This window comes from Microcebus murinus, chromosome 13, assembly GCF_040939455.1.
Source record: "Microcebus murinus isolate Inina chromosome 13, M.murinus_Inina_mat1.0, whole genome shotgun sequence".
In the NCBI taxonomy this organism is placed as follows: domain Eukaryota; kingdom Metazoa; phylum Chordata; class Mammalia; order Primates; family Cheirogaleidae; genus Microcebus; species Microcebus murinus.
The window spans coordinates 2,212,875-2,240,567 of NC_134116.1; the positions used below are offsets into that span (position 1 = coordinate 2,212,875).

General features: G+C 37.3%; 1 protein-coding gene across 1 annotated transcript in view; it reads left to right on the plus strand.

Moving 5' to 3' along the window:
- Window positions 1-707: 707 nt before the first annotated feature.
- LOC105881713 (uncharacterized) overlaps window positions 708-27,693 on the plus strand; it is a 31,259-nt gene continuing 4,273 nt past the window's right edge. Inside the window, exons 1-3 of the mRNA XM_012783514.3 lie at window positions 708-875; window positions 14,557-14,683; window positions 15,176-15,271. Coding sequence (XP_012638968.2) covers window positions 846-875; window positions 14,557-14,683; window positions 15,176-15,271 — 253 coding nt within the window. The 5' untranslated portion in view covers window positions 708-845. The remainder of the gene's footprint in view (window positions 876-14,556; window positions 14,684-15,175; window positions 15,272-27,693) is intronic.

The window sequence follows — 27,693 nt, forward strand, 5'->3', positions numbered from 1 at the left end:
TTGCCTCTTTTTTCAAAACTCAGGCTTCCTCCTTAAAAAAACAGAGGTCAGAAATTTTATAAGATCTGATTTGTTTTTTTTACTTATTTTTAGAGACAGGGTCTTATTCTGATTCCCAGACTGGAGTGTAGTGGCCTGATCATAGCTCACTGCAGCTTCCAACTTGTAGGCTCAAGCAATTCTCCTTCCTTGGCCTCCTGAGTAGCTAAGAACACAGGCATGCAATACCATGACTGCTTTTAAAATTTTTTTGTAGAGATGGTGTCTCACTACCTTGCCAAGGGTGGTCTCAAACTCTTGGCCTCAAGTCATCTTCTTCCCTTGACCTTCCAAAGTGCTAGGAAGCACGAGCCACCATGCCTGACTCAGAACCTGACATTTTAAAGTAATCTTAGGTTTCTTTTGAATATTATATGTATTATTCACAATGGATATGACTATATGTATATCCATTATGTATATGTATATCCATGTATATATATATATATTAATCTATATGACTATAATATACAAGGTTAAATGCAAATGTTCTCCAGGCAGTGCCAGGTCCCTGAGGGTAGAGGAAAAACTAGTTGCAGCTTTGAATGTGAGAGATCCCATCATCTGTCACTCAGGGGCTTGGGTCTGGGGCCCCGTCCAATCAAGAGTGCCGGGCTGGAAACTGTCCAATCAGGTTCGCAGTGGGAGAGGAAGGGGGCGTCATCCACAATCTGGCACTGGGCTTTGTCCATGCCAAGCTACATCCGTGTTCCCTGCTCCTTCTCTTTGGCTCTGAATGTTCCATGTGTCTCACCACAACCTGTGTCGTGCTGTGACCTGCAGGTACTGCAAGATCTGTAAGGAGGATGCAGGGACAACACGGAAGCTGGGAAATGGTGAGTGTGTGGGGCTGGCCGTCCTGGGGGTTGGAGCCGCCTGGAACCGGCTGTGGCGGGTCCCAGGCCTCCGGGTGTCAGCTCCGGAGTCTGCAAACCCGAGTCCCAGCTGGTGCAGCTCGGCCCTCGGACCCCTAGGGCCACAGGGTAGGGGCTAGAACGGCAGCCAGGACCCTGAGCATCCTGTCCTGTCCACCTGTGACCTCGCTCGGCTGAAAGGCCTCTGGGGTAGCTGCGCGCCCGCAGCCCCGCGGGTGTTTCCCTCAGATTGTGCGGTAAAGATGTTGTCAGCCAAGAATCCCCACTCAGTGATGGGGTTTATGGGGTCCCCAGCCTGTCCTTTCCTCTGTTAAAAATTAAGCTAAAACGCAATTAAAACATAAAGAGTTTACTAGAGCAAACAGCGACTTGTGACTCAGGAAGCTCCCAGCCATGGTTTGCGTTTGGGGATCCACAGGAGCGGCTTGAAGGAAAGGGTTTTATAAGGAGCATAAGGAAGCAAACCGAATTCAGTAACTGATTGGTTATAGTTTTGTAGTCGCCTTTTTTGGAACATGATGGTGGCTGTTTTCAGGTTATGTAATCAGAGGTTAATTGGTAGTTTGTAGGTAGTTAAGCCTAAATGTTGTTTCCCAGTTAGTAATTTACGAAAACTGCATTTCAGTTAGATTTCAGTATCCTTAGGTAAGAAGTTAGGGCACAAGTGTCAGTTCAGTGTAACTGACAACTCTTTAGTTATTTTAGCACTCCACAGAAGGACTTGTTCCTGCCTGCATTTTCCAAATGTATGACAAGCAGAATCTCAAATCCACTACCCTGTTCCTCCAGCATTACTCTCCTAGGGCCTGTAATAAAATCTCCTGCATCCCCAAATATGAAGTTCCACTCACCAATTCATGTTATCCACTATTTGTCCTTTATTGAACTTTTAAAGAGACAGAATGTTTTAATTGTTTATCATTTTTCACAGAGCAGTGGCACTGGGTGTGGTGGCTCAGGCCTATAATCCTTGCACTCTGGGAGGCCTCCGCAGGAGGCAGGAGGCTCGGGAGTTCCAGACCAGCCCAAACAAGAGTGAAACCCCATCTCTACTAAAAATAGAAAAAATAAGCCAGGTGTAGTGGTACAGGCCTGTAGTCCCAGCTACTCAGGAAGCTGAGGCAGGAGGATTGCTTGAGCCCAGGAGTTTGAGGTTGCTGTGAGCTGGGCTGATGCGGCACTCTAGCCTGGACGACAGAGCATGATTGTGTTTCAAAAAAATAAATAAATAAAAAGAAAAAATAAATATTTGTGTTTCTGAACATTTCACATGAGGAAATCAGAGAATATTCACTTGACACTCTGTTATAATGATGCTTTGTGCCTCTCCTTCTTTTATCTTCCCTACGCACAGATATCTTACCAGAATGTCTTAGGGTTGAGGTTTCTCTATAGAAATTTTATAAGATAAAGTGTCCTCAGCCACCCTCCTGTCTTTTCCTGGACCTGAGTTTCATAACTGTGTGGAGATGACCCAGAATGCCCACAGTGGCCTTGTCTCTTGAAGTGTCTAGTGAATATCAGCCCCTGGGTCTTGTCCCAGGGGACAGCCTGAGGTCTGGAGCTGGAGCCTGTTAGGAGAGCATCAGGATGCCTGGGGCTGAGATGTTCCTCCTGGTGTACCCTTCATCTGCAAAGCTTAACTACCTAAGACATGAAGATTTTTCCCCCCAACCCCAGTTTTCATTTCTTGGAGACATGCCAATTGGATGCTGTTCTTGAGGAAAAAAGACAAAAATGATTCTGGCTCTCTGGATTTTCTTACACTTGTGAAGGGGGAAAAACTACCTCAAAGGATAAAGAAAACAGACTCCAATGAGGTGGTGCAAGAACCTGCAAAGCAAAATGCATTTCAGGCACAAAGCCGGGCACAGTGCAGTGTCTCCTGGGAGAAGGGTCATCTAGTACTTCAATGAGCCGGATGGGTGGGCAGATTTGCCAAGTGATAGGATGGCCTGACTTGACACTTGAGTCATATGTGTTGGTGTTTCTGTCAGCACTTCCCCTTCTATGGGTTTGTCACCTAGAAAAGATTTGTTGACTTATTTTCCTTTCAGTTTTTCTTTAACTGTAAAATGAATTTTAGCAGTAGAGCTTGCAAGATAAAATATTTTCAAAGAGGAATGAAAAACATAGATCTCATTAAAAAATCTGGTCATATATTCAACTTGTTAAAAATTGTTATTTACCATTTTTCTTCCCATAGTGAATGTAGTAACTTTCTCGGGTATGTATGTCTTTATTTGGATACCTGTAAATAAAGGCGTTCCAGAGCTTAGCTTTGGGAATGCTACCTAGGAAAGAAAATTGGAAAAAAATATGTCTTCCATTTTGGTTGCAGATGAATGAATACATTTCCATAAGAAAGTAGGGTAGAAAAATTGGTGAATGGCAGATTCACCAGAACATCCATTCCTCTCTTTTTTGCAGTGTGGAGAATTTGTGACAGTGGGTAGCTCTGTTTTGTATACTGTTGTCTGAATATTGAAGTTTAATGATCAATCCTATGAGACAGGATCTGGCAACTCATAAATGTATTTACTAAATGATTTGTTATAATGCAAACAATAATTAAGTGGGCTGTTTATTGCCTGAAAGGGATAGATACGTTTGCTTTTTCTGTTGAGGTATGACATTATAGTGCCTTATAATTTCTGTGATGTTGTGATAAATATATTTTGATTTTTCCCCACGATTTCTGAATCTCAGCTCCTGTATGTTTTATTTCCTAAGTGACTAGGGCAGTAAAAATATCCTTTGTTAGATTATTTAGTATTTTGTCCATGGTTTCTGAGGTAACTCCTGACCAGTAAAGGTGAAAGATAGTCTTTTGTTATTAATATTTACAACGTGGTCTTTAAAGCACTTGACTTATGTTAATAAGAGGATTTTTGGAAAGCCCATAGAAACCACTGGATGGGATGTTGGTTGCCAAGGGAATGAGCCACATGCCCAGAGTGATGGAATTTTCCGTTCCTCCCCCTCTAGAGAGGAGAGAGGAGCTTAAGGTTAAGTTGATAACCAATGACTTATGGTTTAATTAATTATGCGGATGAAATGAAGTTTACATAAAAACCCAAAAGGATGGGGTTTGGGGAGCTTCCACGTAGCTGAATACATGGAGTTTCCTGGAAGGTGATGACTCTAGCAAGGACATGAACAGTCTCTGCCCCATCCCCCATCTTCAGGTAGATAATGTTGGAATTGAAATGGGTTTGAGGACACCTAGCTGGTGTCTCCTGCAAAATTGATTTGTTTCTTGTTGATAGGGAGAAGTCCCCTCACCTTTGGTCACAGAAATCTTCTGTGTTGATTGTTCTGGTATGAGAGCGGAGGAACAACACTTAGGGTTTGAATTTTTCCCCCTTAGAATTTCCCTTTGTTCTATAAACATAAACACTGAATTTGAGTGATTTTGCTGCCATCTTTAAATACTGTGTGTTTTCTTATATAAAATTATGTAAATAACCCTGACTAAAAAGCAAAGGCCTGAGCCCACTGACTCCAAGCTAAGGCTAATGTTGAGCCTGCCACAGGAGGTCATTGGAGGCCCAGTTAGTTCTTCCTGGGGAGCCTCCACTGCAGGTCTCCCAGCCTGCTCACACCAACCATGGAAGGAGAACTTTATAAAATCTTTTTTGCCATAGAATTCCTGTTTTCCAAAGTATTTAAGAATTTTATTCCATGATTTGAGTTTAAGCTTTTTATTTTCTTGGTTGAAAATATGAGTATAGTGAGTGATAGGGTCTGAAGAAGCAAAATCTTTTTTTTTTTTTTTTTTTTGAGACAGAGTCTCACTCTATTTCCTGGGCTAGAGTGCTGTGGTGTCAGCCTAGCTCACAGCAACCTCAATCAAACTCCTGCCTCAGCCTCCCGAGTAGTTGGGACTAGAGGCATGTGCCACCATACCTGGCTAATTTATTCTATATATTTTTAGTTTTCCAGCTAAGTTCTTTGTATTTTTAGTAGATATGGGGTCTCACTCTTGCTCAGGCTGGTCTCGAACTCCTGACCTCAAGTGATCCTCCCACCTCGGCCTCCCATAGTGCTAGGATTACAGGTGTGAGCCACTGCACCTGGCCCAAAACTCATTTTTAAAATAAGTTATTGTTTTATGCTGAGTTGAAAAAATAATATAATCCCACATGGCCTCACTGTCCAGGTGAATAAATAAGTACTGAGAAATTCTGGTTTGTCTCCCTAGAGGTCACCACACTCCTGATTCTTTAGTCTTTGTAGCTTAACCATGTATTTATCATAAAACAGTGTTTTCCTGTTTTGCCTCTTTTGAGTTTTCCATAACTCAATGTTACTATTAATATACCATTAACATTTTGCTGAAAGGTTTTGTTATGCTTTCTGTGCCTCATTCTGTGGCACACAGGCTGCTGCCTGAGTCTGTGGGCAATTTACTCCCCCATTCCACTGATTTTAGGACTTGAGTTGTTTCAAGTTTATTTTTTGATGTTGCTGATAATGTCATTCTTGATTTTGTTCTCAAGTGCTATCACTTTATAAATTTGTAACCAAAAGAAAGAAACTAAGGCACAAAATATATATTTTTAAGTGTTTATTTGAGCCAAGTTGTAGATAACTGCCTGAAAGACTCAGACCCAAGTAATCTTGGATAGGAGCTCCATTTGGTCTTTATTACAAGCATGATTTTAATGGCAAAAAAAGGAGAAAAGGATTGGGCCAATAAAAATGTTATTTGTCAAGAGTTGTTATTGGTTTATTCAGGCATTAATAAGTGATTGTCTGTACATTGTTGCACTATAGGGTATAAGTTATGGTGTTGAGGATGCAGCATTGTTAATTTATAGCAAGTTGTGGTGTCTGTAAGTTTAGAGTCCACATAGCAAGCAGCTTCAAGAGATTATTACTTAGCTTAAGGGTGGAGAAGCGGAGTGGGACACGACTGCTGACTTATTCCTGTGGCTGTCTGTGCCTGACAATTTAGAAGAGGCTTGCATTTCTCGAAAAAAAAAGTTTCTTTTCTTTCTCAATTTCCCCTTTTGATAAAAATTCTTCTATTTGAAAGCATTGGTGATCAAAGTGTGAGTGTCAGGTTGTCCCCCAGCCCGGAGTAGGCTCATTCCCAGATAATCCTGCCCCATGTCAGGTGGTGGGGAAAGAGGATATGTCTCAGTGAGGAATTTTATGAATGCCCCCAAACCAAATTGGAATGGCAGCGCAGAGTGGCAAAAATGAAACTTCAGTCAAGTCATTGATGTATATAGCTGCTGTCACTTCTTTTATTTTCTCCAATCTTTAGAATACCATGACTTTCCTTTTTTGGAGAGAAGCAAAACAAGGAAAGACACATAGCATTAATAATTGGAATAGTAGAAATATAATGCACATAAGGATGTGATCATTTGTATGCCAAACAACAACAAAAACCTATTCCATTAGGGGGCCAACTAAAAATATCATAAAGAAAAATTAAACCCAAGTTCTTCTTTAGAAACTTGTAGCCAAGTGGCTTCTTTTCTAATTTTTCGTACATGAATTTGTGAATCATGGAAAGTATTTATGTATCCACAAAAAGAGGTATTTGCCACCATACATACACTTCCTTGCTCGGCTAATATATAATCTAGAATCTATAAATTTTGTCATTATATTCTTATTTGGAATGTCCCATATGTTTACTATATTGTGGGCATGCTATTACACTAATCATTTCTAAAAAATATGTTACATAAAAAATTTTAAACTACAGTCAACAAGAAAAAATTATTTATAAAATAAATTGTTAAATTACAATTGTGTGTCGAGTAAGAAACAATTTAGAAACAATCATCTTAAAAGAGTCAATGCTCTCAAAGTATATTTGAAAAATGGAGTTTTCAATTTATCTTAATACACTTTTTAAAAGCAAGAAAATATAAATAATTGAGAAGGATGTATATTTTACTACAGGTCAGAGAAAACATATGCACACAAACTAAGGAAAAACAACAGAATTAGATTTTTTAATGCTGCTCTAATCTGTTTTATCACATTACATGGATCATGACATCCTTGTGTATCATCACATATGCATCATGTCATCAATGTTAAGGACTTCAATCTATGTCCACCACACATTATGGTACCCAGGCTCCACTGTTGCACATTTGCTCATTTTCAAACAAGGCTGTGATGAAAACACCTTAATGCTCATGCTGTAATAATTCCTGCTGATATACCCTGGGAGACACCCAAAGCAAAGAGACTGTATTTATGTCTCTAATGAAGGATATTTGGGGAAATTAGGACACATGGATGCCTGTGAATCTCACCCAGTGTGGGTCAGACAGGACCTGCCTGGAAGGAGTCTCTGGGTGTCTCAGGAAATGGAGGCTCTATCCCCCTGCACATGGGCTTTTATGCCACAAATTATCATGTGATTCCATGTCTTTTTACAGCTGGGACTGATGACTATCAACCTAAAATAATCAAAAAGGTCAGAATCTAATTTAAAGAGAGTATTGATGTGCAGAGGTTGAGGATGGCCACTGAGGAGCATAGATTCAAGTTGCCCTGAATATAAACTCCCATTAGCAGCAGTTACAAAAGGGCTTTTAAGGGAAAAAGAGGAGAGGCAGTTTCTAAGTTGTTCACAAAGAATTTCCATTAAAATTACATAAGCTATTGATTGGCCGTATTTTGTTTTGTTTATCACAGTTTCTAAAAACATGAAGATAATGGGTGAGGCAGCTAGCCAGGAACAAAATGTCTTTAAACAGTTGCTCCCAGGCATGGGTTAAGAGATTGCCATAAGTGACATAGTCATGTCTGTCTGGGCCTGATCAATTTTGCATGCCTCACATAGCTCCAAAAATTCTGAGGTATTTTTGTTTTCTCAGGACACAGAGGAATGTGTTCCGAAGGCCGACCCCTCCTCACACACTGCTGCCACCATGTGATTTCTGTCCACTCACACACATGCACTAGGTAATGACATGGGCATGCCCCTTTCAGGACAAGGGTCCAAGCTTAGGAATTGCACCCATAGCACATTTGCTCTTACAGTTGCCCACGAAAAACCCATACAAGGACCAAGATGACTCCTGTATTCTTCCCATCCCAACACTGAGTCTGTAGCAGTAACTGATCCCTCCACAAATCTAGGCTCTGGACCACCCTATCATAATCTCACCTCCTACATGGACACAAGAATAAGACATACCCCACCTGGCTTGTATGTGTAGCAAAAACCAGTCTTTCCGATAACGCTGCACTGTCTCACATCCATGGATCTTTGATAGCATCTTCTCTGTTCTGCCTATTTTTCCCTAAACATCTTTTTTGTCCACTCAGTGTACCCAAGGCCGCCCCTCTGACGCTTGAAGTTAGCACCTTCTGGAATTTAGATGTCCATAAGTTTAAGACCATGGCCCTAGATCTGTCTAGCTGGGATGAGAGCAAATCAAATGTAGATTAGAATTTACAAGACTTAATTCTCAACGTTGAAAATGAGAGAAGAGGTTTTGGCTCCTTCCTTTTTCTTGAAGTGTTTAATTTACTTAAGTTTTTTTTTTTTTGTTTTGTTTTTTTTTTGAGACAGAGTCTCACTCTGTTGCCCAGGCTAGAGTGAGTGCCATGGTGTCAGCCTAGCTCACAGCAACCTCAAACTCCTGGGCTCAAGCAATCCTGCTGCCTCAGCTTCTCGAGTAGCTGGGACTACAGGCATGTGCCACCATGCCCGGCTAATTTTTTCTATATATATTAGTTGGCCAATTAATTTCTTTCTATTTATAGTAGAGACAGGGTCTCGATCTTGCTCAGGCTGGTTTCAAACCCCTGAGCTCGAGCAATCCATCCGCCTCGGCCTCCCAGAGTGCTAGGATTACAGGCGTGAGGCACCGCACCTGGCCAATTTACTAAACTTTTATATTGAAATTTTTTCTATGCCTCTTCAAAATATATATAAATTATTTTAACAGCTAAATAGGGCATTTGTCATTCCTTTTGACTAAAGAATATCCTTTCTGTAGGACCTGGGAACTATTGCTTTGAAATTTAAATATCCAGGAAGATTGAGCCCTATGCAACAGTTTTTGTAGAAAAGCAGGCATCTGGCTTCAAGTTGCAAATCTGAATCTTGTCATGAAGACAAGAGAAGTATGTTTTTTCTTTGAATATAGCCAATGCAAATTTTCTTGGAATATAGCCAAAACAGAGAGAGCCTCCCCAGTTGCCAGATAAATTTAGGATGTACTTTATAAGATAAATGGTGCTGTCAGGTCTTCTACTTAAAGACTAATTATGGGAGGCAGGCAGGGTGGCTCACACCTGTAATCCTAGCACTTTGGGAAGCCGAGGCAGGCGGATTGCTCAAGGTCAGGGGTTCAAAACCAGCCTGAGCAAGAGCGAGACCCTGTCTCTACTATAAATAGAAAGAAATTAATTGGCCAACTAATACATATAGAAAAAATTAGCCGGACATGGTGGCACATGCTACTCGGAAGGCTGAGGCAGCAGGATCACTTGAGCCCAGGAGTTAGAGGTTGCTGTGAGCTAGGCTGACACCACAGCACTCTAGCCTGGGCAACAGAGTGAGACTCTGTCTCAAAAAATAAATAAATAAAGACTAATAATGGCAATTTTTCTTTATTTTTGCAATCTCTTAGATTGCCTGTCATGCACATCCCATTCTGGTTTAATTGTATAATAAAGCAGTTTTCTTTCTGCTCTACCATTGTAGATAGTTTTTCTGGGTCTGGAGATGATTTTCTTGCTTATTATATTTCTGAAAGACTGTCCAGAGTTTCCAGACATGATATGAACATATATGGTGCCCATCAGGTTTCACTGTAGAGGGATCTTTTCCTATGGAGCTTCCAGTCACAATTTTGCAGCAAATTCTACTCTGCTGTGAAAATCTATAAGCAGAATTATCTCTCTGCCTATTTGGGATCTACAGTCTCTTCTAGATCAGATTTCTACAAAAAATAACTTCACAGGCAGCAATCAGTCATCCTGCTCTTTTTTTCAGTGTATTTTACAGCTTCAGACTTGAAACCAAGTCAGAGTCAATGGGGCCCCCAAACTCAACCAGGCTTGCACATGTGTATTGAGTAGGCCTTAGGGTCTCAACTTCCTTCTTTTTCTTTTGCACAAATGTTCATGGATATACAGAAGGCATCTGTAAGTCCCCTGGCCTCTCTAAGAACTAAATTTCTAGCTCTAAAATTTAAGTCCTCAGCTTTTTCAGGATGCCTTAGGTCTTTTCCATGAGGGGATCTTTCCTCCAGCCTCCTTCCCCTCAATATAACACCCAAGAATACAGAGCCAGGTTGATCCCACCTGACACCTGCTTATAATATCTGGTGCCCACCTGGGATTGACAAGACAGGGTCCAGATGTTGAACAAAGGATATACAGAAAATGTCTCCGCTAGAAAATCTAGCGGAGACATTTTCTGTATTAAGAAGAGATCAACATGGATATCTTAAAGCTCCATTTTTGCAGTGGGGACTTCTGAATTTTTCTGATCTTGGCCAGTGAGCTGCTGTAGTTGTGTGATGGGTTTCTGGTGTGAACAGAATCTGATTGCAGAATCTATAAGTGTAAACAAGTACCTGAGCAGCCAGAGGGCAGGGTTACAAGACATCCATTGCCCTTACCACAACAGTACCTGCCTGTACACTGTGGTACTGGGTATTAGGGCATTCTTGTCCTTCCTCTTACCCCAGAGTTAGCTGATCATGGATAGGTAATAGCACACAGCTGATCTAGGGTCAGCTGCTTCACCCGGGAAGGTTTACTCTCTCTTCTGACCCACAGGCAGCCTGAGTTTCTCCTGCCTGAGTCACCCTGGGGCCATCAGCCTAATGTCACTAGGAACTCTCTTACCAGGACCTCATACACTTTGATATTTTGTGCAGAATGGGCACAGACAGACAACAGGATTTAGTTCAAATTCCATTTCAGAGGGAGAGAAATCAGTGATCTGGGCTTTGTTTCTCCCCTCACAGAAGAAATCTCCTTGGTTGGTGCCCAGATGGGAGTTGCTCCAAGTGTCTTGGTACTTGCGTGAAGAACAAACAGGAGGTCTGGAGATGCAAACTGATGGATAAATCAATTGCCTTCATTTTGTCTGGTCACGAGAAAACGAGAGGAAGCAGTCATGGTCTTTAATGTCTAGAAACTTTCAGTCTAGAAACAATGTATCAGTGGTTGCAGTCAGCATCTTGCATTCAGTACCAAGAAGGCAGGTGTACAGGGGACTTGGGCTTCATTTGTACCATGTCCCTTATGTTGTTCTGAGTGTTGATGTCACCACTGAAGGGCAATTCATGGATAGAAGAGTTATTATTATGATTATTATTTCTATTGCTATTACCTTGTTAAGAATAAATATTAAGGTTATGATATAATTTTTCTAGAAAACCCTATGAGTTTGAGTTAAATTGCTTGTCATTGTATCTTATAAAATAGATAAGAATAGGGGTTAAAAAATTAAAATCAGGTCAGGTATGGTGGCTCACATCTATAATCCTAGCACTCTGGGAGATGGGAGGATTGTTTAGCTAAGGAGTTCAAGACCAGCCTGAGCAAGAGGGAGAAAATGTCTCTACTAAAAATGGAAAAATTAGATGGGTGTCATGGTTGTGCCTGTAGTTCCAGCTACTTGGGAGGCTGAGGCAAAAGAATCACTTGAGCCCAAGAGTTTGAGGTTGCAGTGAGTTACATGACTCCACTGCACTTTACCCAGGGCAACAGAGTGAGACTGTGTCTCAAATAATAATAATAATAAAATATATAAATAAAATCAAACAGACCTGGGAGTGGAATTTCTCTGTGGCAGGCTTAGAAAGATGGAACAGAAAACAAACCAGCAGCACAGAGATGAGAAGCCTCAGGTCTGCTCCCTGCACCAGTCCTGCCCAGATCCACCCTTTTCTGAGCCTCGTCCAAGTCTGGCTCCATTCTGAATCTCCTCTCACAGAACTGACTAGAAGAAATTAGACTTTTGGGTGTCTACTGCTGCTGTCTTTCAAAATCTAGTGCTCACAAGTTTTAAAACACAAAGGCAGGTAAATGGAAACAAAGGACTGTATTTTGGAGGCCTTGATTTTTTTCTCATTAAAACCTGTGTTTCTGGAGACATCCACCTAGCAACCTGTAGTTGTTCTACAAGTTATAAAAAGGTAAATATAAGCACAACAATAAAAAAATCCTTCTGAACTACACTTCACCCTTTTCTGGATTGCTCCTATCTGTCTATATTTCGCTTTTATTTTATATATTTTCTTTTTAAAGTCAAGTGATAGGGGAAAAAAAAGAAATACAAAGACCATCTGAATCCTGCTTGGAATTTGGGGAGATTTAGCATCTGACTTCCAGGGTGTTACTGTGAAGATCAGCTCACATACTGTATGTTCCCAGCACAGAGCCCTGTGACATACTTGTGAGCACGTGGCACCTGCTCAGTAAGCACGGCATTAACACATGTGTACATGTTGTCTTACAAATGTAGACTCACTCAGACATTGCTGCCTTCTTCAGCCTTCTGTAAACTTGAATTGGCCAGCAAGGAATGTGAACTTTCAGGATAGTATTTGTGTTGTGATAAGAGTGTTGGGTGTAAGAGACTGTTCTGTGCCTGCTGTCTCTAGCTGAGTGCTACTGACTATGGGTCTAGGGAGAGCATCATCCCTATTAAGAGGGACTTGTTATAGAAGCCAGTTCATAGACCCCTTTCAAACCTGCTGAACCACATTACTTAATGTGGGGCCTGCAATCCCCCAAAATGTATGTGCACATTGAAGCTGGAGAGACAAGACTTACTTAGCAAAGTGGTTCTCAGCCCAGGCTTCTGGTTAAGATCACATGGCCATTTGAAGACACACCATCACCTGTGCCCTCCCCACAGGTTCTGGTTTCTGTGATTAGATTCAGATTATGGTTTAAGTTTTCCCACTCATATCATGGTGGTGATTATGGTTCCATCTGTGTTCATTGACTCCTCATACCAGTTTGTCCCTTTATACCTGATGGTAGTTTTATTCACTTGGTTAAGGTGTTCTCTGCAATATTCCTTCACTATGAAACTTGTTCTTTTTCTATTTGTCATTAATACTATCTTGGGGGAATTTACTGAGTGGTGTGTTTAAACAATCACATGTAATGCAAAAACTTCTTTTTAGTTTCTACTTCCTCATAGCTTGCTTTGGAGAATAAAGGCTCATATATTTGTTGACTGGAGATAATGCTTTTGACATTGGTAGATTTAAAACAGGTCTCAGTTTTGTACATTTCTATTTTATTTTCCTTTCATGTCACAAACATGTTTCTTTATTACTTCTGTATTTTCAGAGAAAAGGAAGAAGAATTAACATATAAGTAATATGTTAAGCATCTTAAAACTTGAAAATGTAGCAGGGCATGAAACAAATTGAAAAAAAGGCTCTGAAACAATAGCTTTTATTTTAGTTTATATTATTGTGTGTGGTGGTCTCCATAGTTTGTCTAAAAATCATCAACAGAGATCTATAATTTTTTTACAATAAAATATATTTCTTTATACAAAAATGTTCTACTCTATCACATTTAATGTATATATAGTTATCATTTCTGTGTATTCTTGTGCATAAAATATAACATTCTTTTATCAATTTTCTGTTGCTGTCTTCTTGTTTTCATTACTCTTCTCAGTTAAGAAATCTGCCCTGAACATTGTGTTAGGGTTATCTCTGTATATTGGCCTATATGTCCTTTTGAGATAAATTCTAAGTCAGATAAATTGGGATAAAACCCAAGCTCTACTCTTTACTGGATAATTGGTAAAATATTATCATAAAATAAGAATACTGTTATTTTTCTTATAAATTATTTTTGTGGTCTTAAGCATTAATATATGAAAAACTGCCAGAATGGCATCTAGTATACAGTAAATGTTCAAAAGGGATTGCTGCTATTCTTGCTGTTGTTATAATTTGCATTTTTCATGAAACTCTCAATTCTGTGTCATCCATAAATTCTTCCCTCAATATTCTACCTCTGCTGTTCAGAAGTGTGGCTTTTAGACCTGAGGCCTTGGCATCACTTGTTAGAATTGCAGAATCTCAGGCCTCACCCAGATCTCCTGAATCAGCATCTGTATTATAACAAGATCTGTGATTCATTGTTGTACCCAGTGAAATTTGAGAAATGTGCTTCTCACTCACTATGACTTTCCATCTGAGGAATAGACACAAGTGATTCTGTTTGATGTAGATATAGCACTAGAAAATGTATATTCCTTTGGTGATGCTATAGTTTTATATTTTATATTCTATATAAACATAGTATCTACACTAATTTTGTGGATGTTATGTCATTCTCCTTCCACAGAGGTAGAGAATGCCTTAAGGAATATTAGTGTGTTAAAATGTGTATTCTTGTGTAATTCAGGTCACTCATATTTGTCAGAGCCAGTACTCTTAACTCCCTCATTTTATCTTGGGTCAAATTAAGAACTCTGCCCGTGGCCACTTGTTCATTTGTTTGTTTGTTCACTTATTTATTTATTTATTTTCAGGGACTGTTGACATTCAGTTATGTGACTGTAGAATTCTCTCTGAAGGAGTGGAAATACCGGGACCCTAAGAACTCTGCCCATGGCTACATGGTCAATGTGTTATTTATTGATTCATTTTTATTTCAGGGACTGTTGACATTCAGGGACGTGGCCATAGAATTCTCTCCAGAGGAGTGGGAATACCTGGACCCTGCTCAGCAGAATTTGTACAGGGATGTGATGTTGGAGACCTACAGAAACCTGGTCTCTGTGGGTGAGAATAACTTACCTCTAGAATATCTAATATTCCACAAGGGTTTTATTTCTTTTCTTTGCAGAATGTGTCTTGGGAGCTTGTGCTTTGAGTCCTGTTTTCAGGAAAAATAATTGGGGGATTGTTAATATACAAAAAAAAAAAAAAATCTTTAGTTTGACCTCATTATTTACCTTCTTTCTTGAGGTAATTTGTAGGTTTCACTTTATTTTATTGATGATTCTAGAAATTCAGTGATATAAAATATTGTCTGTACCTTAAAATCCAATTCCTTCTTTTTATCTGTGATTCAGCCATACTTGAAAGTGAAGCACAGGATCCACAAATTTAAAATGCTTCCTAAATATTCTATGGGTGCTGTTGGAAAATAGTACTTAAAAGTATAATTTTCTAGAATCATCTATAATATTCTCTCTTCTCTATTGAGTACAATGGTAAGTTGAAAATTGAAGAATCCTAAGCAAAACTCATGTTTTTTTTCTAATAAAATAGAACTTGCTGTCTCTAAGCTGGACTTGGTCACATTTTTTAAACAACTGAAAGAGCCCTGGAATGTGAAGAAAGAGGAAACAGTAGCCAAGCACCCAGGTAGGTGGGAGTGAATGAAATAGATGACACAGGTGATAAGTCCAAAGGACAAGGAGGAAGCCAGACCTTAAAGTGTGGATTAAGAAGCTCTGGCACAATGAAACAAATTTTTTTTTTTTTTAATTTTTTTTTTGAGACAGAGTCTCGCTTTCTTGCCCAGGCTAGAGTGAGTGCCGTGGCGTCAGCCTAGCTCACAGCAACCTCAAACTCCTGGGCTCAAGCAATCCTCCTGCCTCAGCCTCCCGAGTAGCTGGGACTACAGGCACGAGCCACCATGCCCGGCATTATATATATTAGTTGGCCAATTAATTTCTTTCTATTTTTATGGTAGAGACGGGGTCTCGCTCAGGCTGGTTTTGAACTCCTGACCTTGAGCAATCCTCCCACCTCGGCCTCCCAGAGTGCTAGGATTACAGGCTTGAGCCACCGCGCCCGGCCTGAAACAAATTTTTGAGAAGCCTAGATTTATTTCACTTCCTCTCATAGAAAAACATCTTTCTCATGCTCTTATTTTATCTGAGGATTGATTCTCCTTAAGATTGTGAAAAATACTATCTGAGGCTTCCCTTTTCCCTTTTCTCTTCAGTGATCCTCCATCAAATTCACAGTGAGAGCCAAAGTCCTCTCCTTGGCCTGTGAGGGCCTGCATGGTCTACTCATCCATTCCTGTGGGGTCCTGGGAAAATCTGTGCATATTTCTGACTACCTCTATGTTAACCCATTTTTTAAGTTCTGTTTTTGCCTCATGTCAGATGTGTGTGAACATGGTGGTGGACATAGTGATATTTGGTTCAGAAGTCTCAGAAATACTTCAGACAGACGTAAAATATTTTCTGTTTTATTAATTTCCAATGCTGTGATAGGTTTCAAACTTGATAATACAGAAATTAATTCTCTGTAATTTCTTCAGAGAAGAAAGCATCCCCTTTAATTAAATATTAAATTATATAATAAAATATTTAATTTAAAAATATTTATTTAAAAATTCTAATCATATATTTTACATTAACAGTTTCTTTTTCCTAGCCTGAACTAGAAATATAAGCTGTATATGCACAGTTTCCACATATGTATAATAGTTTAATGTACTACTTTCCATATAGAGTTGTTAACTAACAATTACTATGGGAAGCTTAGAACATCATCCATTATATGCTGAGATTTTGACTGTTACCTTATATCTTAATAATTATCATTTTATAATTTTGTTTGGTTAAGTATGCAGCTTATTGAGAATGTTTCCTCTATGTTTATTCATTTGTGTGTTATTCTTTTTTTCTTTATTTTTTTTATTTTTTTTATTTTTTTATTTTTTTGAGACAGAGTCTTGCTTTGTTGCCCAGGCTAGAGTGAGTGCCATGGTGTCAGCCTAGCTCACAGCAACCTCAAACTCCTGGGCTCAAGCAATCCTCCTGCCTCAGCCTCCCGAGTAGCTGGGACTACACATGCACCACCATGCCCGGCTAATTTTTCTTTTATATGTATATTAGTTGGCCAATTAATTTCTTTCTATTTTTTTATAGTAGAGACGGGGTCTCACTCAGGCTGGTTTTGAACTCCTGACCTTGAGCAATCCGCCCGCCTCAGCCTCCCAGAGTGCTAGGATTACAGGCGTGAACCACTGCGCCTGGCTATGTGCATTTATTTTTACAAATATAAATTTTGTTTTTGAGATGTACATCTTGGTGATTTGACATATGTATACATTATGTAATAACACAATGAACTTAACACATCCATCATTTCACATAGTTGCCAAATTTTGGTGTGTAAGAACACTTAAGGTCTAGTCCCTTCATCTACTTAAGAGAGTATTACTTAATCTCAAGTATACAATATGGTACTGTTAACTATATTCACAGTGTTGTACATTATTGAAAGAACTGTTGGTCTTGCTAGCAAAATAACAGCTAAAAATCCATTCTATAAACTCTCTCTCTCTCTCTCTCTCTCTCTGTAATGACAGGCACCCTGCCAGGTTCTGTTTTTTACAATATCTAATAATAAAAGGAGCCCAACAGACTAAAAGAAAATATAAATCTTTCTGTTTACATTCACCAGCTCACTGTCTTTTAGAATTTATAACCTCAAGGAGTTCCTAAGGAATCCTGAGTGGACAGCAGGAGGGCCAAACTCCAGGCCTCGGTTTCCTGCCTAAAACCATACCTCAGGGGCAAGATCAGGGCAACCATACCCCAGTGGTAAGTCTGACTACATTTCAGAGATAACCAAGTCTCCAGAAAGAAACAAACAAAAAAGCATAAGACGACAGGCTGAGGTCTCACAGCTGCCTCCTGCTAATTATTCCATAGCCACTTCTATTTCAACTGACAGCATTCACTGTTTTTTTTCTTTTCTCTTGGTCCCCATGAAAACCAATTTCTTGGCCTTGGCACAGGTACCTCACTTTTCTTTTGGGCTCCTCGCCATACAACTCCCCTCTCACTTTTCCCCTTTATTTCCTTTTTCTCTTGCCCACTTTTTGATTCTATTTCTTTCCTCCTAAAAGGTAAAATAAATTTTATACTTATATATCCCAATCTTTGTCTGAAGTAATCTTTCTCTAAACCCATATACACTAGCTCTCCACCTGAACAATTATATCCCCAGAGTTTATTCACCTTGTAATGAAAATTTGTACTCTTTGACAAATATCTCCCCATTTTTACCACTCCCCATTGTTGGCACCCACTATTCTCCTCTCTACTTCTATGATCGCTACTTGTGTACATTCCACAGATGGCTCATATCATACAGTAATTTATTTCTCTATTTTATTTCAGTTACTATATTTCCACCTGGTTCCTCCATCCATGTTGTCACAAATGGCAGGATTACCTTTTTTTCTTATGGCTGCACAATACTCTACTATATATTATGAATAATCTGCTATAAATATAGGAGACCAGATATCTCTTTATTTGGTGGTTTTATTTCCTTTGCATATATACCCAGAAGTGAAATGGAAGAATTGTATGGTATTTCTGTTTTTAATATTTGAGGAGCCTCCATACTGCTTTCCATAATGGCTGGATCAATTTACATTCCCTCTGACATTGTAAAAGAGCTGCCTTTTCTCCTCACCATTTTTTTGCTTGACTTTTTTATAATAGTCATTAAAAGAAGTGTGAGGTAATATCTCATTGTGGTTTCACTAGCATTTTCATGCTGTATAATGATGTTGAGCATCTTTTCATAAACCTATTTGCCACTTTTATGTCTTCTTTAGAGAAATATCTACTCAGATTCATTGCACATTTTAAGTCAGATTTACTTTTTTTCGCTATTGAGTTGAGATCCCTATGTATTTTAAGTATTACATTTATCATATATATTTTCTTCCAATACTTATTCTGCTCTTTTATGTGTTTTTTTTTTTTCTTTTGCTGTTCAGAAACTTTTTGCTTTGATGTAGTCTTACTTGCTTTTGGTTTTTGCTTTTGTTGCTTATAGTTTTTTGGTGTGATATTAAAAAAAACATTTTACCATGCTAATGTCAAGGAGATTGTTCCCTATGCTTGCTTCTAGAAGTTATATAGTTTCTGGTTTTACATTTAATGTTAATCCATTTTGAGTAAATTTTTGCATATGGTATGAATGTACAATTTAATCTTATACATAGGGATAGCTCCTTTTTATCATCATTGATTGAAGAGACTATACTTTCTTCACCAAGATACACATATCTTGGTGCCCTTGTCAAAAACTAGTTGACTGTGTACTCATGGGTTAATTTCTGTTTTCTCTAATCTTCTCCATTGGTATTTGTCTCTTTTTATGTTAGTACCATACTCTTGGTTAGTATAGCTTTGTGATAGTTTGAAATCAAGAAGTGTGAAGACTCCAGCGTTGTTCTCCCTCAAGATTTTGTTGGCTATTTAGAATCATTTGTGGTTTCGTGGAAATTTTTGAATTCTTTACTATTTCTGTGAAAAATGCCATCGGAATTTTAATAGGGATTGTAGATTGCTTTGTATAGTATGGACATTTTATATACGTTATTCCAACTTATGAACAAGGACTATTTTTTCATTTATTTGCATCTTCTTCCATTTCGTTCATTAATGTCAGATTTTAGTGAACAGATGTTTTCACCTGTTTTGTCAAATTGAGTCTTAAGAATTTTATAGTATTTAATTCTATTGTAACTAGGATTGTTTTCTTAACTTTTTTCACAGATAGTTTATTGTTAGTATATAGAAATGCAACTAAGTTTTGAATGTTGATTTTATGACCTACAACTTTAGTGAATGGATTTAGTAGCTCTAACTTTTTTTGATATATTGTTTGCAATTTTCTATATATATGATCTCTTCATCTACAAACAGGGAGAATTTTACTTCTTCATTTCTGATTTGAATGCTTTTCATTTCTTTTTCTTACCTAATTGCTCTGCCTTGATATTCTAGTATGATGTTGAATAAAAGTGGTGAGATTAGGTTTCTTTCTCTTGTTTCTGATACTAGCAAAAATCTTTTAACATTTCATTATTGAGGATAATGGTACCTGAGGGCTTGTTATATAAGAACTTTATTATGTTGAGGTAAATATCTCTGTATGTATGTTGTTTCAAGTTTTTATTATAAATGTGTATTGAATTTTGTCCAGTGCTTTTAATTAATCAGCTGAGATAATCATATGATTTCCATCTTTTCTGTTTTTGCATTATATCATTTTTATTGATTCGTATATATTGAAACATCCTTGATCTCAAGTGTAAATGCTACTTGTTCATGGTGTATGGTCTTTTTAATGTGTTGATAAATTTGGTTTCTAGTATTTTGTTGAGAATTTCTGTTTGTATCTTCATCAGAGATGATGGTTTGAGCTTTTCTTTCTTGTAGTGACTTTCTTCTGATTTATCCAATATGTTGTCATATAATTGTTCACATTATGATCTTATTATACTTTGTATTTCTATAATATCAGTTCTAATGTCTCCTCTTTCATTTATAATTTTCTTCTGTCCTCTTTTGTTACTTTTCCTTTGGTTATTCTAGCCAAAAGTTTTTCAATTCTGTTTTCTTTAAAAAATTCAACTATTGGTTACTTTGATCTTTTCTATTGTTTTCCTAGTTTTTATTTATAACATTTTTTATCGAATTATGATTTTATTATGCTAACATTGGGATTATTTTATTCTTACTGTTTAAGTTCCTTGGGTATTAAAGTTAGGTTACTTCAGAACTTTTTCTCTTAATGTCAAAAGTTGTCATTATAAACTTAGTAATGCTTTTGTTGCATTCTAGAAGTATTCGTTCATTGGTGGTACTTTGAATTTAATTTGTCTCAAAATACATTTTGATATCCCTTTGGATTTCTTCTTTGACCCATTGGTTACTAAGGGGCATGTTTTTTTATTATCCACATATTTGTGAGTTTCCCAGTTTTCCTTGTACTGTTGATTTCCAGTTTTATTAATATAGCATTGTGATCTGAAAGAACAACTTAATATACTTTGAATCTTCTTGAATTTGGAAAGACTTTTTTTGTCCAAAATATGCTCTATTTAAAAAATATTCCATGTGTTATGGAGTAGAATATGTATTCTTATAATGTTGGATGGAATGTTATATCTACATCTGTTAGTTCTCTTTGGTCTATAATGTTTTACAAGAGCACTCTTTTGTTATTAATTTTCTGAATAATCTATCCATTGTTTTAAGTAGGGTAGTGAAATCTCCTTTATTATTGTATTTCTGTCTATTTCTCCCTACAGTTCTATTAATGTCAACTTTATACATTTGGAAGCTGTGTTGCATGCATATGTAGGTTTAATTGTGTATCCTCTTAAAAAATTAACCTCTTTGTAATTATATGGGGAATGATTTTTATTTTTGTGACAGATTTTTCCTAGAAGTGTATTTTGTACAACATAAGTATAACCATTCCTGCCCTCTTTTGTTTATACTTTGTATGGGATATTGTTTTCTATTCCTTCACTTTTAGCCTGTTTGTTCTTAAAACAAAAGTGAGTCTCTTGTGAGCAGCATAATTTTGGATTCGAGTTTTTTAAAAACTCCATTCACCTGCTCTGTTTTATTCCATTTTTGCTGCTATGACAAAATATCACAGACTGGGTAATTTATAAAGAATATGAGTTTATTTGGCTCATGGTTCTGAAGACTGGGCAGGGGAAGAACATGTTACTGGCATCTGGTAGAGAATATTTTCCCTTCAATATAACATGAAGGAAGATCAAAGAGCTGAGGGAAAGAGAGGGTGTGCACTAGACAGAGTTTTTTTTTTTTTTAATAGCAGACCTATGCTCATAATAATTAACACTCCTATGGAAAAAAAAAGAAAAACCTTATTGACTCTTTTTGCCCTTATAAGCTAATTACTTCTTAAAGATCCCACTTCTTTTTCTTTGTTTTTTTTTCTGAGACAGAGTCTCACTCTGTCACCCAGGCTAGAGTGCCATGGCATCAGCCTAGCTCACAGCAACCTCAAACTCCTGGGCTTAAGCAATCTTCCTGCCTCAGCCTCTTGAGTAGCTAGGACTACAGGTGTGCACCACCATGCCCAGCTGATTTTTTAAATTTTTGGTAGAGAGGGGTGTCTCACTCGTGCTTAGGCCGGTCTCAAACTTCTGACCTCAAGCAATCCTCTTGTCTTGGCCTCCCAGAGTGCTAGGATTACAGGCATAAGACACCTACCCAACCTGGTCCCACTTCTTAATTCTACCATATGGCAATTATATTTTACCATAAATTTTAGAGACAACAATCAGTCTTTAGCAATGTCTTTTCATTGGATAATTTAGTCTCTTTATATGTGAAGTATTTATGTGAAGTAAGAACTATCTCTTATAATTTTGTTTATTCTATCCATTTTATAGTGTTTTGTTTCTCTATTAACACTATTTTTTCTTGTTTTTTAACTTTTTTTGCCCTTCTTCCCTGTTTTTTAACTTTTTTGATTTGTTTTTGTTGTCAGTATATGCTTTAATTACTTTCTCTCTTTTTTTTCTGTATTTTCCTGGTGTTATTTCAATTATTTTCCTAGTGTTATTGTAAGACTTACATACAACACTCGATACTTATAACAGTCCAGCTTAGGTCTAGCTTAAGATAACAAATTAACTTCTTTGTAATAGAAAAAATTTAACAGATTTTGTACTATTTATGTTACACTTTATACCATTTTGTATTGTATATCCATTAAATTATTTGTCATCTTTCTTAATAGTGTCATTTTGTAGTTTATATTCTAGAGTTAAAAATGATTTATGCATTATCATTACAGTATTAGAGTATTCTGAATGTTCTATTGTACTTAGTATCTCCAGTGAGATTTATACTTTTATGTATTTTCATATTATTAGTTACCATTCTATCATGTCATGTTGAAGGATTCCCTTCAGCATTTCTTGTAAGACAGGTGTAGTAGTGATGAATTTCTTCAACTTTTTTGTATAGGAATGTCTTGATCTCTTCATTTCTACAGGACAGATTTTTCAGATATAGTCTGTTGTCAGGGTTTTTTTTTTTTTTTTTTTTTTCTTCCTTTAGCACTTTGAATATATGGCCTTATTTCCATCTGGCCTCCAAGGTTTCTGCTGAAAAAAATCTGCTAATTTTATAAAAGTTCTATTATATTTGAAGACTCTGATCTCTTGCTATTTTCAATCTTGTCATTTTTGTCTTTGTATTTTTCCAATTATAATGTATCCCTGCTTTAGATATTTTGAATTTAATGAAACTGAATGTCCACATATTTTTTCTAGATTTGGGCAGTTTTAAGACACTAAATTTTAAATAATCTTTTTTCTCTTATCCCTCCTTTGCAATTCAAAATGCATATATTTGTTCACTTAATGATGCACTCTCAGACCCATATCTTTCTTTACTCTTTCATTTTTTTGTTGTTATTGACTACTTTCAAATGATCTTTCTTTGAGTTTGCTGAAATTGTATTCTTAATGATTGAGACTCCTCTAAAAGCTGTCTATTACATTTTTCAGTTCTGCCATTGTATATTTCAGCTGCAGGATTTTTTTTATCTTTTGTATTTCTCTATTAAAATTCTTATTTTGTTATGTATTGTTTTATGATTTTTTAAGTTATCTGTGTTCTTTTGTATCTCACTGAGATGAATTCTTTGTCAGCCAGTTCTTAGATCTTCATTTTTTTAGAGATGATTACTGGAGCTTTATTAGTTTCTTTTATTGTTGATTATATCTGCCTGATTCTTTATAGTCTTTATATCCTTGAATCTGAAGGAGCAAACACCTCTTCCGGGTATTATAAACAAAGTTTTGGGAGGTAAGTACCTTCTCCTATTGGGTACCTGGCCTGTTGAGATTTTTTTCTGGGATTGTAGTTGATTGAGGTTGGAGTCAAGTCATATGACTATTACTAGGTCTGCAGTGTGTTCCTTGGTTGGCAGACTTGTTATCAAGACATCAAAAAGTCATGGATCCTGGCTATTCCATGGGAAGAGTAAATTTTTTCAAGATCTTGATAAGTAGGACTGGTGCTGAGACAAGAAACTGCAGTTGTTTCTGCAAATGCAATACTGTTATGACGTGTGTGGACAGGTGTGGCTCCTGCTGGGTCTCTGGGAGTGCTGTCAGTCATGAGACATGTCCTTGAATGAGCAGGACTGACCCATGATTACAGCTGAGAGGGGCTGGAACTGATGTATAGGGTTTCTGTAGGATGCACAGCTGACAGCAGTGTCTTCAGATGTGTCTCTGGGTCCATGTCATTGTCTCTTTCAAATTTTTGGGGTGAGTAGGACTGCTTCTAGACTTTGGCTAACATGGACTGGAGCTGGTTAACAAGGAAATTTTAAGATTCACAATAAGATTTTTGTTAGCAGGTCTCCCTCTATGGAAATAAATGTGTGTGCTTCCAGACATATGTCAGATTGAGCAAAATTGGTCTTGGACTGTGGCTGAGGAAAGGTTTCAGTACCACTTCAAGATCAACTTTCAGATCAATATTGGTGGCTCTACATTCAGGAACACAGATGGATGTTTCTCCCTGATAATCTCTGTGAAGGCAGGATTTCACACACAATGGCTGAGAAGTGAAAAGGGTGGGTTCTAGGTTGATTCAGTTGCCAAAGATAGGACCACGGTCTGCAGGCCTATTTATCTGAGACACAGGTTGGATTTGAATCTTCCTGTGTACCTTTGCTGATGGTGCTAGTGGCAGGACCAAGGTTAAATGGGCTATAGCTAAGTCTACAGTGGGATGTGGTCATTTTTTATTCTGTTGCCAGGACTACTATTGGCAAGTCTGCCACTGTGTCATGGTCCAGCTCTCTCAAAATCATCCTCTTCAATCTTGGGTGTCACCAAGGTATCACAGACCCTGACCTGGATCCCCAAACTCCCATAAAGCCTCTCTTGTTTGGGCATGGCTATCTGACGTGGCCCGATTACAGGACGGGGGATAAACACAGAACATAAAATAACACCACAGACGCACATGGACATGACAATGACTTGAGTGACCAATGCACCGGTCGCTTTATTTTTATACCCCCCAGACCCAAGGTTAGTTCCTTATATGTGAGCATCTGAGCATAGCAGGGATATTAGTCAATTCTGGAGTTGTTTCAAAAGGGAACAATTTCCCATGGTATCAGACCTCAAAACGGTTACTTGAGATGCCCAGCGCTGGACATAACTCAAAAACCTAGGCTGAGATAAGCAATATTGAACAATGCAGCCATTAGAAGAACTTCCCATGCTCTCTGCCAGCCTGCGACTCTCTTCCCAGCCAGCGGCTGACCCCCACGGTTGTGTCTGTCTTAGGTCACCCCCCATGGGGCGTCTTACCCGTCATTGACTACCAACCTTCATACGGGTTTGGATCTTGGGAATGTTCTTATCTTTATGGCTTCCAGACTCCCACCACGGGGGCCCTCCATGTGGGAGCTAGGCAACATATGCTTATGTGCAGAAACTCAGGCCTCTTGTTATGTCCCAAGGCAGTGCTGGCTAGAAGAAAATGTCGACTACCGCTGTGTCAGGCAGCACACGTACATTACAGGCTATAGTGAATGATTAGTATAAGGCATAACACCAGAATCAGCCCCCAACACTATCACATTATGTTGCTGGGGGTATGAGTGGGAGACCTCCTATTTTGTCGTTTTGATTATGACACTCCTATATGTTTCACTTTCTGAAATGTTATATATCAATTTGTACATGTTTGTTAGATTCAAAAGTTCTGAAATAAAATGCTAAATTTACATGTTGTGTAAGAAGTAAATCAGATTACTAGTGGGCACCACATATTTATTAAAATGTTTGGTTTTAAGTTCAAGTTTATCACAGGCAACAAGGGATCAGTAACATTTATCAATTTTTCTCAGATTATATTTAAATGATGGTATAATTTAATACTAAATATTTAGTTTTTATTTCAGTAATTTATACAATATTTTATAACATTTATGTTGTTCCTTCATTTGAAAATGTAAAGATTTTCTTAGCTTCCAAAGGCTGTATTATTGCAATTAGAAAAGAGAAAGAATTAAAGTCATTCAAATTGGAAAGTATGAAGACAAATTGTCCTTGTTTGTAGACAAAATAATCTCATATTTAAAAAAAAACCTTAAGACTACACCACACAAAATAAACTGTAGGAATTATTAAAAATCTGTAAAGTTTCCGAATACCAAATCAACATTAAAAATAGCATTTCTGTACAATAGTGGTAAATGAAAAAAGAAATTTTAGAATTTTGTAGAAAAGATACAAAGAACAAGTCAGTCCATTGTGAGTTCTTGTTTGTATATAATGCAAGGTAAGGTCCAACTTCAATTTGTCTAATTTGGATTTCCAGTATTCCTAACTTTACTTTGTGAAGATACTGTTGTTTCCACATTGTGATATTTTTGAGCCTTTGCTGAGCATAAGTTGACTATATACATGAGCGTTTACGGAGGCTTTCTAATCTGTTTCATCGTCTGTCTGTCTTGATGCAAGTATCACACTGTTTTGAATACTGTAGCTTTGTAATATGTTTTGAAACCAGAAAGTATGATGCCTCTAACTTCATTTTTCTATTCCAATATTGTTTGATTGGTCCTTTAAGATCAAACATTTTTCATCCTTTGAGATTCCATAAGAATTTCAGAATATTTTAACACTTGTGCAAAAACTTCCATTGGTATTTTTGATAGAGATTTCTTAAAACCTGTAGATCACTTTGGGTAACATTAGCATATTAACAATATTAAGTCTTTTAGCTCTTGAACAAAAGTGTTTTCAAGAGTTTTTGTTTTTGTTGTTTGATTTCCACATAGTTGTGGACATATGACTTTTCTTTTGGTTTGTACCTCTAGTTTTATTCTATTATAGTCAGAAATAATATTTTGTGTGATTTCTATATGTTTAAATTCATTGAGACTCTTTTTTGTGGCTTACCAGGTTGTCTTTCTGGAATAATGTGTCATGTGTGCTTAAGAATAGTGTTTATTCTACTATCGTTGAGTGGGGAGTTCAGTATAAGTTCAAGTATAATTAATTTGTAAGGTTGTTCAAGTCTTCTGTTTCCCTTTTGTTCTTTTGCCTGTTTATTTCTTTTCATTATTTAAAGTGTGGTATCAAATTATCCTACTATTATTGTGCTGCTCTCTGATTCCTGTTTCAGTTCTATAAAAGGTTGCTTAATATATTTTGGAGCTGTGATGGTCAGTGCATATTTATCAATACTTGTGATAGCTTCCTAATCAATGGACTCTTTTGTTATTATACAATGTCTTTTATTGTCCCTTGTGGCAATATTTGATGTAACATTTTTTCAGTGTGAGAGTATTTGACATTGCATTCACTACCATTTTTCAATTCTTTTCCTTTCAGTCCATGTGTGTTCTTACATCTAAATTGAGTCTTTTGTAGAAAGCATAGACTTGGATCTTATTTCTTGAATTTATTCAGACAAAATATGATTGATTTAATTCATTTATATGGAAAGTATATACTGAAAGGGAGTGACTATTGCTTTTTAATTATTTCTGTAAGTCTTATAGGTATTTTGTTCTTGTTTTCTTTTACTGTCTTTCTTTGTGTTTTGTTGATTTTTGTAGTGACATGTTTTGATTCCTTCTCATTTCCTTTTATGTATCTACTACACTCCTATTAATTTTTTTTTTCTGTAAACCCCAGGAGCATTGAGATGTGTATCTACTACAGATATTTTCTTTGTAGTTACCATAGATATTAAATCAAACTTCTGAAAGTTACATCAAACAATTTTAAGCTGAAAACATTAATTCCATTCAAACTCCCTGCCTTTTTTTATCCCCAATTTCATTCTGTTGATGCCACAAATTATATATTTTTATGCTGTGTACCATTAACACAAATTTATGGCAAATCTATAGCAGAATTATTAATAAAAGTATTTTACCATCATTATAACACAGAATACCAAATTATATATGCATATAATTAC